The sequence below is a fragment of the Bison bison genome, unplaced genomic scaffold, assembly GCF_000754665.1.
Source record: "Bison bison bison isolate TAMUID 2011002044 unplaced genomic scaffold, Bison_UMD1.0 scf7180017864235, whole genome shotgun sequence".
NCBI lineage: Eukaryota > Metazoa > Chordata > Mammalia > Artiodactyla > Bovidae > Bison > Bison bison.
Window position 1 is genome coordinate 5,005,511 of NW_011494807.1, and position 16,989 is coordinate 5,022,499.

Consider the following 16,989-nt stretch of genomic DNA (forward strand, 5'->3'; position numbering starts at 1 on the left):
AAGTATCCTTCATCACACAAAAGTAGGTGGACTAAAGGGAAAAGCTCCTTTCTAGGCTAAGAAGTGGAGAAGGCAATGGCAGCCCACTCCAGAACTCTTGCCTGGAAAATCCCATGGATGGAGGAGCCTGGTAGGCTGCAATCCATGGGGTTGCGAAGAGTTGAACACGACTGAGCGACTTCATTTTCACGTTTCACTCTCATGCACTGGAGAAGGAAATGGCAACCCACTCCAGTGTTCTTGCCTGGAGAATCCCAGGGACGGGGGAGCCTGTTGGGCTGCTGTCTATGGGGTTGCACGGAGTCAGACACAACTGAAGGGACTTAGCAGCAGCAGCAGCAGTCAAGTGAGCATAGTGCTTCCAGAGACCCTTGGGGCGTGGTTCTACCACAGGACATGGCCATGGGACCTTGACTTTCATGGGGTGTCTTCAACACAGCTGTTCTTTGTAGAAGGACACGCTTATGAGGCCTGTCTCAACTTCAGAGTCTTAGAGGTGCAGATGTTAAAGGGTTAGGCAAAACCAGGGGAATAATAGTTTTGCTACAAACACATGAAAGGAATTTCTGAAAAACCAGCTTGGTGAACAATCCCTGTTGCTAAATATAGATAAAAAGAACAGAGTTCAAGCCCAAAATAATGATCCAGCCAGGACCCACAGGGAAGCGGAAAGAGCTGGGGTTAGGGGAGAATCTGTTCATTCCAAAAGCTACTGAATTTCTTTTGTTTAGATAACAAACAGCAAAACAAAAAAGACGGTTTGTTGTTTCATTTATATGCCACTGTTTTAGTTTTTCAAACTTCGAATCTATCTGAAAACCAAGCATAATTAAAGCCCAGTTTGGGGGGAAAAAATAGGCCAAGTAAGCCATGACAATAACAAATTAAATGACGTGATCTCTCTATAAAAGTGATCATTATGATGGCACAATACAAATCAATTGAAATTATCTCAGTTTCAGACCACAAAATAAATGGCAGCTGCCAAGAAACTCAATAAAGGAACTTAAGGCTCTTTAAGAGTTTTCTCATCTGTATAATGGAGCTGATATTGTAGTTACTATTTAAAACAACAAAAACAAAAACAGGAAGATGAGATTTTTTTTATACAATGAAGAGTGAAACCGTCACCCATTTTCCCCTGAACTGGGCACCCCAAAAGCTGGTAGCCAAAAAAATCAGGGAAGGCTTTTTTTGGGGAAACTGATCAAATCAAGAGAAAAGGCAGCTGGGGAGTCCCGTAGAGAAACGATATACCCAGGTCTCCCCACACCATCACAAAGGTACCCCCGAGCACGTGAAACTTCAAACCAGCTTCTCAGTGTATCATTCAGACGCTGTCAGCCAAGAAACATCAGGCACCAGAGAAAAATCTCCAACACCAAAGAAAGAGGCCAAAACAAACACAAACAAAAAATGGAAATTAAATTAGAAACAACGCTAAGAGAAAAAGAGAAAAAAAAAAGAGAGGGAAAGGGTTATTACTATCTTTAAGGAAAATGAATAGACAGACACTGCATTCATGAAATTAGAATAAGCGACTTTAAAATAAACAATTCCAGTAACAAAAAGAGATTTTAGAAATGAAAATTATAAGAGAACAGATTTCTTCTTCAATGAAAAAACTGAAAGATAAAGTTGATAAAATCTCCCCAAATCAGAAAACATATAAAAGCCTATTAAGCCAGAGATCTGAAAAAGGAGAGAAAAGATCAGAAAAGTAGAAGATTGACATAGGAAGTTCAAACTGTAAATAAAGGAGCTCCAGAAACAGAGAGCATAGAAACAGATTTTACATCCTCTCCAAAGAAATAAATCTACAAAACTTTCAACCCTACAGGGCCTGAGTTTCCAATGACAGGATCAAGTCCAGCACAACACACAGAAGGGTGTCACGGAGAAATGTCAGAATGCTGGGGACAAGGAGAAGATGAAGGCTTGGAATATGGGGAAACAAACAGGTGTCACGCAGGACTCAAATATGGATGACGTGGAACATGTCAAAGACAACACTCAAAGTGATGGAACCACATCTTAACAGTCTGGAGAGAAAATTATTCTAACCAATTCTTCATTGAACCACTATATCAATCAGGTGAGGGAGAAGGAAAACATGCCCAAACATCAAGATTGCAAAAATGTTAATTCCCATGAACCCTCTCTTAGGAAGCTATTGGGACATGTGCTTCTCCAAAATGAAGGGACAAAAACAAGAGAAAAGGGTACAAAGACCCAGGAAACAGACTGTTTAACACAAGAGGTAAATGGAATGAATCTGCAGGATGTACAAGAGAAAGCTCTGACTTTCATACCTCTGCATAAGGTGTGAGCTATCGATCCAGATTGGAGCACAGAAGACTCTATAGAGAGACTACTCCGAAAGATAAAACATCTAGAAATGCTTGCTGTACGTCAACAAACTGAGAAGCAGTTCATAATTCTGGCATGATAGTTTGTGACGCATTAGTGAAGGGCACACAGAACATTAAACAAACAAAAAATAAGATAATTATTACCCCAGGGAGAAAACTGGATAAGCAAAGAGAGAGAGTCATAGTACATGGCTGTGTTCTGATTAACATATACATAGCCATGATAACATTAACCCTGCCTACTGACCTAACCCAAAATTACTGTGGAGGGCAACTCCAAAAACTCTTGAGCGCTCTGCATCAATACATTTTCAAGAATCTGCTAAACAGATAGGTATTAGAGCCATTGCAGCTAAGAGAATAAAGGAGAATTTTTAATAAAAATATTACAAATGTTTCTTGATTTAGGCGACTGAGCCTTCCAGAAAATCTTAATAAGCACAGTATGTTGTACGAAGTATAAGATATTCCTTCTATTTAGTTATCTTGGGGGATTAAAAAGGCACACAGCATCTCAACACGCATTTTTTCAGTCAGGTACTCTCACTCAAAATACTTTTCACTATTCAAGTAACCAAAATACAAAAAGAAGTTCACGTGCATCAGAAAAGATTTTGAAAACTGACCCTCTTTGGGGTTCTAACTAATCACATTATGCTTACCAATAGGCATGGCACTTCTGCTATTCCTTGTCACTTTTCATTCATAATCAGAATGAAATAAACAGGGCAATGACATCAAACACGGAACCATAACAAGTTGAAGCCGCCATAATTTGCGGAGGGAATGAACAACACAAATTTCAGCTCCCGGACAACTCCCTAATATTCCTTTTTAAACACCAGGCTTCTCGTTCTACTTTCCAAATACCCAAAGGTTTACAGTGAGTAAATATACCCAAGATGAAGGTGGCCACCGCTTGGGTGAAAAAGCCTGATCACAAGTGGTCAGGGTGGCAGTCAAATGTGAAGAAAGCCAGGCTTATCAATGAGCCAGAACCCAGACTCCAAGATTTTGAATAAGCTAAATGACTCCTCGGAGGAGGAACCCATATGGTCCAGTCCACATCCTTCTGAAACCTTACATTCCTCCCACGCCATCACTGAAGCTACTGGAACTCTGGCCCTTTATTCTCCTTTTGACCCTGCCTTGATTTCCACCACAGTCGTAACTTCGCAGACTCCATCTTCCTCATTTTGAGAATATGAGGATAATGATGCTAATCATAGCTTCAACTACTTAATGGTCACATTCACTATAAGTCATGCTTTGTTTCCATCCTTGGAAACGTGCTACTACAAGAAAAATGCAAGGTAGGCTGCATGATATTTAAGCAAGTACTTAATTCAAAAGCCATATATAAAGTCGGAGAAGACTCTTAGGAGTCCCTTGGACTGCAAGGAGATCAAACCAGTCCATCCTAAAGGAAATCAGTCCTTAATACTCATTGGAAGGACTGATGCTGAAAATGAAACTCCAATACTTTGGCCACCTGATGCAAAGAACTGACTCCTTGGAAAAGAACCAGATGGGAAAGATTGAAGGCAGGAGGAAAAGGGAACGACAGAGGATGAGATGGTTGGATGGAATCACCGATTTGATGGACATGAGTTTGAACAAGCTCCAGGAGTTGGTGATGAACAGGGAAGCCTGGCGTGCTGCAGTCCATGGGGTCACAGAGTCGAACACGACTGAGCGACTGAACTGACTGATATATAAAGTAAGATGTCCTAAAGGGTATACACTTCAGAGATTCTCCAGTAACTGGCTGAGGGTCTGAGGTTAACAGTCGCCTTCTGAATCACTGAAGATAAATGTGCAGTCTATATAATTTCAACTGGCTCACTGCATTTTGCTTCTTTGAAAACTAATCGCCACCCCCGCCAACCAACTCCGTTCCTCTAATCCCCTAATTGGGTCATTTGTTCCACTACCAACTCAAAACATAACATTTTTTAGAACTCTCACTGCATGTATAATGCCTTTTAGTCACCCTACCAACCAGAGGTCTCAGCGAAGAAATGAGAACATGGCACGAATGCTTTTGCAAAGAAGACTGTCACAGCTCCGGGTTATGGCCTCCCAACCTGTCTGTCTGCCCTTGAGTATTCAAAGACTTCTTGAACTTTAAAGCACTTTTTGCATGCTTGTTTATTGCAGTCACCCTGGTTCCAGATTCAGAGAGAGCCCAGTTGATGCCACTGATCTCAATCTGATCTCAATGCTGCTTCATCTGCTCTTACAGCATTCACCCTGTACAGGTTTGTCTTAACTAGAAAGCTTTTCATATTCTAAAGAACTACAGGGTCTTCTCCTGAAGCTGTAGAAAGTGGTGGAAAGCAGTCTTCCCTGGCTCTGTTCAAACAAGTCGGTCTCTGCTGCTACTCAGGAGAAATAAGACACATTCAGTGTTCTCCGCTGTCGGCTTGTGACTTCCTTCAAAAGTTGCCTGTCAATGTGGATATCAAGAAGACATCGACATGACAACATACAAATGGTGCAGATGTACAAGTGAGCCCCTGAAGGGCTGGCAGGAACAGGCTGCCCACTGAGCCAGAAGAACATGTGGTACCGCCTCTGACGCACCGCAAGTGCTGGGCCTTTTTTTTTTTTTTTTTCCTTGTTAAGAAATATGGAGTTGAAAATGACATTTGGGGGTATTTTTGTAAAAATATTTGGTGAATATTAAATTCTTTAAAAACATTTCCCGCTATAAGCCGAACTGAGTTCCCACATTTCAGTCAAAACCTCAAACTGACAAGCACATGTTTATTTTCCTTTTAGCATATTTTTAAAATACTTGGTTATATTCATACAGACACACATCAACAAACACAGACATAAAACTAGGCAAGGCTGATCATTTTAGGTAAGACTCTCTGGAAATCCAGAAAGAACCTACAGTCACTTTATTTAGACTGGACCCCAGGTTCTTTAGAAGTGTAATAGGACTAATTATAGGAGTTTTCCACATAAATGAGATGCTAATTACATGTTGGCAGAGCAGTGTAAAGTTCCCTGGGCAAAAGTGTTTAATTGTTCAGGCTTGCCAAACATGTCATGTGTCATGTAGAGGAAAGAGCCATACTTCTTACACCTGAGGACTGCAAATACTACGAAAGTGTCTCAAAAATATATCTGAGTCAGAAGGCATCATTAGGAAATGTATATATATGTATATATATATATATATATAGGTGTGGTGAGTATGTAATTGCTCAATTTACAACCCAGTTATAAGCAATTATCAAATGAGCAATAAGGGTCTTGCCTACCTCGCATCACTTTTTATCCTCCCTCGCCTTGGGTCTCCCCATTGTTACATCAGACTTTGCTGGATACTCTGTAATTGTGCCCATGAGCTTAATTCTCCCAACTCTGCTGAGAAAGGCTTTTTTTGCAACCTAATTCCTAATTCCTTCTCCCTACAGCTTATTTTGCTTTTGCCTGGGAAATATTAACCAAACTTATCTGAGAAAAGAAGGCCTGGGTACGTATGGGAATGCTTTGGTAGATATTACTTTTAAAAACTATCTCAATAGTTCTTCCTCCTGCAGCCTCGATACACAGAGGTGGCCAAGGGAAGAGGCCATGGGAGGAAATAGATGCCTGGAGATAGAGGGCAGGGCAGAGTCAGGGTGTGCCACAGAGAAATCCACAAACTGCTGGGATACAGCGTAAGACAAATGATAATATGTTACCAACAAACCATGCAGTGCAAAGCTTTCTCTATAAAGACCTTATCCTTTGTCGACCTTCATTCTGAAGGAGCAGAACCCGAAAGAAAGATGTTCGCAGACACAGAAACGCGAGTGACTTCAATTCCCCCCAGTCCAGAATGGATGCTTGACAGGCTAATTTTCTCCCCTGGGTGTTTGAATTCCTCAGATCTAAAAGTCTCTTTAACTTCTTTCACTGGGGGGAAAAAAAGCTGTAAAATGTGATACTAGACATAAGCAGGAGTGAAATCTACACGACATCCAGAGCAAAGCCCGCCACCAGGCAGAGCCTCAGCTGCACGCTCTCTTGGGAACACCACTTCACTTGCACACCTGCCTTCTCAGGCTGGACCATGTCGATATTTACTACATGAAGAAGGTCCTATTCCCTCTTCTGTCTAGGACAGGACCCTGGATATTGGCACTGCAAGCTACGCATTTTACTTAAAATCTCATGCCATCAAAATGTCACTGAGCCCAAAGTTGGGACAGGTAACCAAGGAGGGGATCCACTGGGCTGTGAACCAATACCACCTGTTGGGAAAGTGGTTAAACAGTTACTATCTGCTAGTGTATCAAAAATGCCCGTGTGCTCTGACTCAGCAATTCTCCTTGAAAACTGCTGCTAGCCCAATAACTGCAAATCCACAAAACAATACAAAAACTTCATGCACAAAGATGACAATTATCTAAGGAGTCGAAGGCAGTGTAAATAGTTACCATGAGAGAAATTTAGATATTTCATGTTCATTCCAAATAATATTTGGAAAGAAATCAACAAACTGAAGTCTTGTCTGAACAATGAGATCATAGATGACTTTTTCGTCTGTATTTTTTCTCCCCCAAATGTCTCAAAATGTATTTCTTTTAAAATAATAAAAAAATCAACACCATATTGAAGATATAAATGACTGAAGGGAAGAAGCACGCCAAATAGTTTGTTTCTCCTTTTTGTGGAGATTAGTCTAATAATAGCAAAGCTGGAAGCTGAAATATTGTCAGATTTTATAACAGCTTTAAAAAGTCGGTAACCAACTAGATTTCTAGAACTTTATTTTCCAGATTGTGTAGGCCAAACTTAATTTAAAAGTAACATATTCCTGAGTAGAAAGCGACACTATTCAAACTTAAACAGGTATCAAGACCAGATCACTTTGTTCTGTGAATTTATTCAACATTCAACAAATATGTATGGTGTATTACTCCGTGCCAGGCGCTGGGGACCCAACAGTGAACAAAACAGATGGGGTTTGTGCACGAAGGAAGCTTATGGCATAGCGGGGCTGAAAGGGATGGTTTGTATGCGGCAACCCAGCTAAGGCTGATTCAATGACTCCTGCCAAGATGAGATGCTAGACCTACAGAGAAATCTCCTACCCCTCCATGCTTAAAAATAAAAACTCCAGCTATTATTATCAAATTTAATCCTTCTCTCCAAAGAGAGGTTTGTAAGATACACAGGAACTTTGGGCAGTGACAGAAATCCAGAACACCTAGGAGGAGGTTTGAAGAGGCAAGGGCTCAAACTCCGACCGCTGTGGGTTCAAATTCCCTCGCCACGTGAATCCCTTTCTAAGTCTCCTCTTTTAAAATATAATGAGGGAAGTCACTTTGGATTTTGTCCTGAGCACTGAAGGCAATCACTGGGAAAGCATGCCCAGGATGATGTTTGGCACAGAAAAAGTGCTCAACAAAAAAGCCTTCCTCTTCTCCATGAAACAGACATATTTACACATTAAAGACAACAAAAAATCAGGTAAGGACAAGGAAGTAAAAGTCAGTAAAATGAGGGACTGGGGCAAGTGGGAGTGACTGCTAATGGGCATGGGGTTTCTTGGAGAGTAATGAATATATTCTAGAATTAATTGTGATAGCTGCACAACACTGCATACACTACAAAACCACTAAGTTGTACACTTTAAATGGATGGATTGTACATTATGTGAATTATATCTCAATGAAACTGTTTTAAATGTATTTTTTAAACGTCAATGGAACCTTTTAACACATATGCCCAGATGGGCCAACAGCTATTCTATGCAACCCATGAGACTGAGTGAATTTTGTAATTAGAAAATAATATCGTCAGTTCCAAGCCACTATAATATTAAGACTCACATTTTCTTACCATCTCCTCCACAGGGAAAAGACACACAAGCATACTGGATAATACCACACACACAACTCTTGAAAGACAACTTCTTAAATCTTTTACTGTATATACCTCAGTCCTAAGAAAAGTCCAGGTTAAAATATTTTACATTCTGTATTCACATACAAGACTAAATTTAGATACAATATCAACCAATCAAAAGGGGAAACAAAATGCCTTCAATACACAGTGAGTTTGAAACTTACCACTTCATTACTTAACACCTAATGTCACCACCAAAATACATATTAAAATAACACAAAAGAACAAATGTTTGGTCCAAAGACATTATGTTAAATCTTATCGAATAGCCGCTTACTTTTCACATTGACAAGAGGTGAACCGACTGTGTTATGGTTTTCCAGCAACACACAATCACTCATCATATCCAAATTTTCTCATTCTATCATCAAGAAAGCATTAAACAGATCCAAGAGAGCATAAAGCAAAAAACCCAGGAAAATGCCCCAGACAAGGCTTCCCTGCTCCCATCCTTACTCCCTCCTTCTGTCAGCACGTCTTTACTGAGTACCTACCGTGAAGACCTCGTCTCCATCTTTACCTTCTGTATTTTTCTGAAAACATTAGTTTTAGTAATCTTTTAAAAAAAATGTGATATGAGCTTTGTAGTTGTTTATAATATACCCCATCGAACAATTTCACTTTATTAAAAATTCTTTCGCCACTGTAAACAGAATAATCAGAGAAAATAAAGATGGCATATGGTTCAGAAAGGGTTTCCCCAGGTGGCTCAGCAATAGAGTCTGCATGCCAAGCAGGAGATGCAGGTTTGATCCCTGGGTTGGGAAAATCCCCTGGAGAAGGAAATGGCAACCCACTCCAGGAATCTTGCCTGGGAAATCCCATGGTCATAACCTGGCAGGCTACAGTCCATGGCGTTGCAAAGAGTCAAACATGACTTAGCAACTAAACCACCACCATCATGATAAAGCAAACATACGGATCTGATTTTCTATTTGGGTTGCTTTTTGCATGTGAAAATGAGCAGCACTTGTACATTTTGGAAAGTGCATCCTTTGAGCTGCTCTACCACCAATGGTGATGTATCTTAAGAGACAATCCACATTTTAATCGGCAACCCCTACAGGGAGATGGCCCGGGAAGGTGAGGGTGTAAGTGCAAGCAACTAGTAGGCCTTTCAGCCCTCTGAGAAGTTTATGCTGAGGATCACATTTGAACCCTTTTTCTCATTTATGATTAAACAACTGTGCTCACCTACCAAACTCATACCCTGGGAGCTGTTTTATCTCCACTGAGTATGGTACTGACAGGGAGCATGGCCCATCAGCCATCTTAAAGTTCCCCCTCACTGCACAGCTATAATCATTAACTGATATGGCAGGTAATGAAATGCAGAAGTGAAAGTGGGCATCTTACTCCGCTTGTGAGTCAAAACTGAATTTATAAAATCACTGGGAACTATCTCAAGAAATAGTAATGTTTCAATCATTAAAAGTACTAGACCAACTCTGTGTTCAATTACTAAAAATACAAAGCAAGCTTGGATTAATACTGAATCTCATGAGTCAAAATTTAAAAAGAAATGTTCTCTTTTCAAAAAGGTTGGTAAGTAAATACTGCAGAATACAAATAACAATAGCAAACATCAGTGCCATCGTCAATTATGTGGGGTCACCTGCTTTTTAATAAATTAGATGGGACGGGGAGGGAGGTGGGAGCAGGGGTTCAGGATGGGGAACACATGTACACCCATGGTGGATTCATGTCAATGTATGGCAAAACCAATACAATATTGTAAAGTAAAAAAAAATAATTAGTTAAAAAAAAAAAAAGAATTTCAAAGGAAAAAAAAATTAGCTTGAGATCCCCTCCCTTGCACATAAAAACACTATCTTTTTTGTGACTTGGGAGATGCAAAAAAAGCAGAAGAATTTAAGAACATCTCTGATGGTTTAAAAGAGAATCATTTACTTCTCTGATTAAAACATTAATTCCCAAGATCACTTTTCTTTCTTCAGAAAACACACCGAACATCAGGTGAAGGACCTGATATAAACAAGCATTCTTCCTCTCACACTGGGTGTTTTCTCATAAAAGAAGAGAAAGTGAAGTTGCTCAGCCGTGTCCGACTCTTTGCAACCCCATGGACTGTAGCCCACCAGGCTCCTCCGTCCACGGAATTTTCCAGGCAAGAGTACTGGAGTGGGTTGCCATTTCCTTCTCCAGGGGATCCTCCCAACCCAGGGACTGAACTCAGGTCTCCCGCAGACGCTTTACCATCTGAGCCACCAGGAAAGTCTCTTTTCTCATAAGTCATAATTTTTATTCCTATTATCCCTTCTGAAAACTCCCAATGTTTTCCGAGCACAATCTTTCATTTGCTACTTTTATCAACTTTCCTTAATACTCTGGGTTTCTGAACTATTTCAGAAATAACTCAGCAGACCACACAGAAATGAAGTCACAGTATCTGGCTTACTGGAGAAAGAAACTAAGGTCTGCCTCACTGTATTAATGACTTAGGATGAGTGATACACCAGCTAATTGTTCATTAAGCCCCTCAAAACCTCTGTGGGGTTCATGTTCAGGATCAAAGCTGGGCCCTCTTTCTCATTAGCACAGTCATTAAAAAGCTATGCTCACCGGTCACACTACAGCATCTTGATAGACATTATCCACCCTGTGAGGTACACGGGGCAGGTGTTTCTGTACATTTCGTACCTGAGAAAATGAGGCAATGAAACATGTGACTTCCTTAAAGGGAAAAAGTCAAGCAGCGTGCAAAGGACCAGGACATCCCCTCTCTCCCCTGAGATGATGGTTCTCATAATTGTTTACACATTAGAAACCCCTGGAGAGAGGTGGAAAAAAAAAACAGTGGCAGGTCACCAAATTGCCAGCCCAGACTAAGGAGACACCAGGGCATCAGTGTGGTTTAAAAGCTCTCCAGGTGATTCACAGGCACAAAGTTGAGAACCACTCATCTACAACCTACAGATGTTTAAAAGGCCTTCACTGACAAATAACCAGTTTGCTTTCTCTCACTTCCTTTTCTTCAGGACAGAATGGCAGAGCCATGGTAAACGACAGTCATAACAATGAACAGTGGATCCAGCTGAACCAAGTATGTTCTCAGAGAGGGGAAAAAAAAAAACAATAAGAAACAGGATTCTATAAGAATCAAAAAGAAAATACAGTCTCGAAATCTAAAAAAACCAACCTCAACACACAAGTACTTATACAAAATGCTGTACACACCATGTTTTCTTTGCCCTCCCCCCCACAAAAAGAGCAAATTTTCAAACAAATAACTATACATGGGCATGTGTGTCCCAAATGTCAGGAATGAAATGCTAAGGAAATTCTTTCTAACATCTGCGAGTGATTTTGTACAATACGTCAATGCTCCTATGCATTCACCTTAAAGAAGAAAGATCAGAGTAGAGTAACTATACATCCAAATGCAGTAATAATTTTTCTCTCCTATTAAGCATGATCTGAAACCCACTAATTATTTCCAGAGGGAACTTCTCTCCTAACACTTTATTCCTGAGTAGAGTTTTTGGCAGTAACACAAGCGGGAAAATCTATGATTAAAAGAACCCTCCTCAAATGAAGAATTCCAAGCATAAGAAACCATAAGGTACCTAGTGGGGACGTCATATTTCAGCTTTTGCTGCTCCTACCATCTTCCAATGAAATCACAGGAACACTTGATATTCCCCCAAAGACTGCAAATGGGGACTTTTAAAATGTCTAGGATCTTAGAACAAGCACATACAAACTTCACACATGGGTGAATGCACATAAATTGGGTTTGTGAAAAGCACTACCAGTGATACAATATCTTCAAAATGAAAATACCAAGGAAGAGATTTTATTCAACTCAATCTATAGCATTAGTCAAAGGCAACTGACAGTTTTACAAGTGCCCGGCCTGAAGCTCTTTGTGAGTGAAACCTAGTACTAGAAAAAACGAGGCTCACTTTCCCTTCACTTCTCCCCAAATCCATCTCTTTTAGCTCTGTCAAATAACTGGCTCCAAATGTGTTTGTTCCGCTTCTCTCTTTGTTTTTCCCCAAAGGAAAAAGTTAATGGTCAAGTGGGTTTAATTTTTAAATTGGTACAAGAGTTTTAAACACACTGTACCAAAAAAAAAAAAAAAACCCAAAAAAAGTGCAAATGGAATGCTCTTGAAAATAGTTACACATTAAACACACATCTTATGACCCAGGCCTCGACTAAGGCAAGTTACGTTCTATGGAGGTCAGAAGTTTCGTTTATTCAGCAAGAATAACTCTATTAACAGCTCCATCTCCTCCTTGTCATCACAGTAAACATCCACACATTCCAAATCCTGGAAAATGTGAGGCAATTCAGAGGAGCTGTGGAAGACTCCACTACTCTGCCATCTGAAGGAAGTCACCCACGGGGATTCAGGGATCACAGAGGATCAGGAAGGCACACTGGACTCAGGAGACGGATTTTCAAAGAACAGCAAGGAACTGGGAAGGCTTTATTCATATCACTTCTAAATAATAATGATGATGAAAGCCCTTTAAACGTATGCCCAGAGCATCAGAATTTCCAATCAACATATATATACTATTGTTTTCAAACACAGATCTTCTTTTTTCTAAATAATCCCATCTTTTACTAAAGTGAAAGTGAAGTCACTCAGTCGTGTCTGACTCTTTGCGACCCCATGGACTGTAGCCTACCAGGCTTCTCCGTCCATGGGATCTTCCAGGCAAGAACACCGGAGGCACTGGCGTGGGCTGCCATTTCCTTCCCCAGGGGATCTTCCCGACTCAGGGATCAAACCCAGCTCTCCTGCATTGCAGGCAGCTGCTTTACCCTCTGAGCCACCAGGGAAGCCCATCTTTTACTGAAGGCCAAGGTTCAAAGTAAAAAAATCAGCAGACTCCTAAGCAAAGTGAGAAAAAACAAAACAAAACCAAACCCTAAACTTAGAGCTGTTTTAGAACCACAAAAACCTTCTGGATTTTTTAATTTAATTTTACAGCATCTACCATGCAGGAAGGTCACACTGCAGGAACCTGTCCTATCCCACACTGAAATAAATAGAATCATGATGCAGTATAAACAGACAGGCGCTAAGTCACAGCTAGGAAAATGGAAGGCAGTGCTTCACCCTAAAGAGCTGGTTATCCAAGTACAAGACAATCTGACTTTCAACTTGATGTAAATTAATCCTTACTCTTTTTAAATCATTTTATACCCGAAAATCAGCACCTCCACTAATTAATCTTCATAATGTCTTGAAGTCTTTTCTACGTTTTCTCATGGAGATGCCAGTCTGAAGCCCTTATCCATCACTTCTGCTCTAGGAAAAAAAATCTAAAGGAAGATGAACCGTGCACAACCCAGAGGCAATGAAGGAGAAGCCAGCTCCCCACGTGGAGCCCCTGCACTGGGCGGGTTCTGAACGACAAGCAACACGACAGAGGTTTAATTCCAGCTCCTCTGACACCGATTCCTCCCGGTGTGGTTGTGCAGTACTGATTTAAGTGGCTTTCCAGTTTAAGGTACAAAGAGGGAGAAGGCGCAAAACCTCCCACGTTTCTAAAACCAAGAGTAAATGTTAACTGTCAGGTCTATTTGAGCAAATAAGAGAGCTCTCCGGATCTGCTGCTTTCATTCTTCTCATGGCTGCTTCCTATAGAATTCAATCTTGATTTTTCCTTACTGATGCTATCTACCAAATTTTCTACCTAATGATGAAATCCATCCTACAAGAAGAGTAAATTCAAGATAGTATGTAGAATTCAAAGATTTTCCTTAGAAGTTATGTTTTTCCGTCTTGAAACAGCCTATTTTTTGCCTTCTCGCAGTTATGCTTATACCTGTCGCCTGATTTTCAGTCATTTTTACTCTCATTCCCTAGTTTGTCACCATTCTTAACTATTTTCTCCCAACCATTTCTTTCCCAACAATCACCCCCAATATATTATCCTTTCCCATCCATTCAGCCTCTTCAGCACATATTTTATTTCTTCTCCTTTGAGTTTCAGCCCCCAGTTCTCCCCCTTGATACAGAGGAATCTATTGATTTTGCATCTCAGGTCCTTCTTGTTACCTTTATCCTTGCTCTGAACTCCTCTCCTAAAAGACAATGATACTGATAAGGGTCATCTCCTCACTCTTGACCAATCTAGCTCAGAGGAAAAACGTTTCCCCTCTGTTCTTCACTTTCCTTTGGTCCCCGGGTGTACCCTGGAGCATGCTTCTTCCCCATGGCAGGAAGCACTCCGAAATGCAGCAGTGGAGCTCTCTCCTTCATATTTAGTTTGTATTAATTATCTACTGTGCTCTGTCAAGGACACTGACCATATGAAACATGCTATACTTGATGATCTTGTACTATGAGATGTGGCCAACCATGTCTGGATCCACTGTCCGTTATGACACACATCTGATGTGCATTTCCAATAGGAATGAGAGATTCACCCAATCTATTTATTTCTCTTGCACCTTGGGTCTCATGACTAATAGACAGCACTTGCCAGACGGCCTGCTGAATTAGGGCACCAGGAAGGTGCTACGTCTCCAGCCACAGAGAAGAACTGACTGGAGCTTACACCTTGGACCTTGGCTTCATTAACTCTGAGCAACAACTGGCCACCGTCAAATCACAGCAATGGCCCTTGCTAAATGTAGGAACACTGGCTCAACTCAGAAGGTAAATATAAGCCTCAACAACACAGAAACAACCACCTCAAGACAGATCAGTTGGCAAACCAACAACAAAACGAACTTGAGATCTATTGCCCATTCTAATTTTCATGATACCTCCTAGGAGAAACGGTAACCATCAGCCTGCTTCTCAGAGTCCTTCCACGTTAAAGCACTTAAAGTGGAGAAGCATTTAGATAGACACCAGACTGTTCCTGAATGAATGTAAAAGCAGCCATGAACAAAAAGAGAAACATAGCTCTTATTTCAACAAAAATCAAGAGCGCGTAGAAACCACTTTTCTTTCCTCTCTGAATACCACAAAGCAAATTCCCATTACAGGTAGACACAGAGACATCACAGGGAAGAGGACATGGGGGAATAGATCAAAATAAATTGTATTTACCTTCTTCTGTTTCATGCCACACGATCCCTTCCAAATTCACACTGGTTCCGGGTTCACAGGGCCCAAGACACTCTGGCTCTGTCACTACTCCAACTTCACACGTATTGACACCCACGGAACGAGTCCGAACCAAAAGCTGTTCAACCGGTGCTGCAATATTGGATGAAGATGGGGAAAAGAAGGAGGGCAGGAGCTGAGGCGTGAGACTGCTGGCAATCGGCGGTGGAGGCGCTGGTACTGTAAACAGGGGGTCAACCTGAAAGACAGACAGGCTTACTGCAGTGGTGCTGCGTGCTTGCAGCTCTTTTCAATGCAATCTGTTGACATCACTTCCAGAATACATCACCATTCCAAATTCTATTTGCAATTATAATATGCTTTGAGTGTTTTAATGGTGCCAAAATACAAAGTAGAAGAGAAATAAGCATTTTCGTTTTTCACGATACACAAAGTAAACATTGGAGCTCTAGCTTCTTGGGTTACAGACAGGCCTTTGGGGTCCTTACAAATTCACCAATTGACAATGTTTAGCCTCAAGAGATGTGCAGGAAATATGCTTTGCAAAATGAAGACTATTTCCCACTTGCCATGAAACTGTATTTTCAACATAACAACATTTTTCAAAGGAGAAACTCCAATAAATATCCATATAGGCATCACTGGACATTTAAGCATAAGAGATAGATTAAAATTGTTTTCAAAGTACTTTATAAACCATAATGAATTCAATCACTACTAAACAGATTAATTTACTCTGCCAAACATACAAAATCATAAACTTGATTACACACACAGAAACACAGAAACTGGATATTATTAGCATGTATTAGGCATCAACTTTTAACTAAGTGTTCTACTGCAAAGTTTGACAGCGTTCATAGAAATGGAGAACTACCCATAAATGCATGTGCTCAACAGAATCTGAGCTCCTCCATGTACAAGTCCTTTAGTGCTTCAACTTGTGAAGATCCCTGATGAGTTTGATCGGGACTCAGCAACTCTATGTTCAGAAAAGAGAAATGTCAGCCAAAACGAGACCCTGTGGTGCAACCGCTCCCTTGCACCCCAATCCTGAGGACAACAGCAAAGGTGTCCTTTACCACAAAAAATGAGGGAGTCAGGCCATTAATGAAACCAAAAGCTAGGTATGTACTAAGTAGGTAGGTCACCAACAGACTGATCCACGCCTTCCACCCACTGTAACAACTGTTATGACTGCTACAGAATAGCTCTGGCCCTGCTGACCGATTGTCACAGGCGAAAAAGCCAAACGCACAACATCTCTGCACAGGATTCCAGATCACCTGTGTCCTCAGGTTGCACAGAGACGTCACTGACATACAAGAGATGATGTTTATACGTCTTATCAGTTGGGCTGACACAGGGGACGTGTAAAAAGGACAGAGAGAAAGCTCTTCTGGTAAAATTCCATCTTAGTCTGTTCATATATTCTCAGTTAAAATTTTTAAGAAATTAACATTTGATACAGACATAATAGTGCATAGTCTTTGTTCTTAAAAAAAAAAAAAAACACATACACACACAGAGCGTTTTTCAAGAGAAGTCGTATGAGGAAGTGTGCTCCTCCTCCAACAGCTGAAGCAGTCATCTGTGTGGGCTTCTTGTTCATATGACTGGAGGAACTATTGCTACAGTTTGCAT

At 40.8% G+C, this 16,989-nt stretch overlaps 1 protein-coding gene across 1 annotated transcript in view; it reads right to left on the reverse strand.

Moving 5' to 3' along the window:
• The window catches only part of ZNF608 (zinc finger protein 608), a 106,772-nt gene that overhangs the window by 43,980 nt on the left and 45,803 nt on the right, over positions 1-16,989 (reverse strand). The window contains 1 exon segment of the mRNA XM_010846309.1: positions 15,328-15,583. Coding sequence (XP_010844611.1) covers positions 15,328-15,583 — 256 coding nt within the window.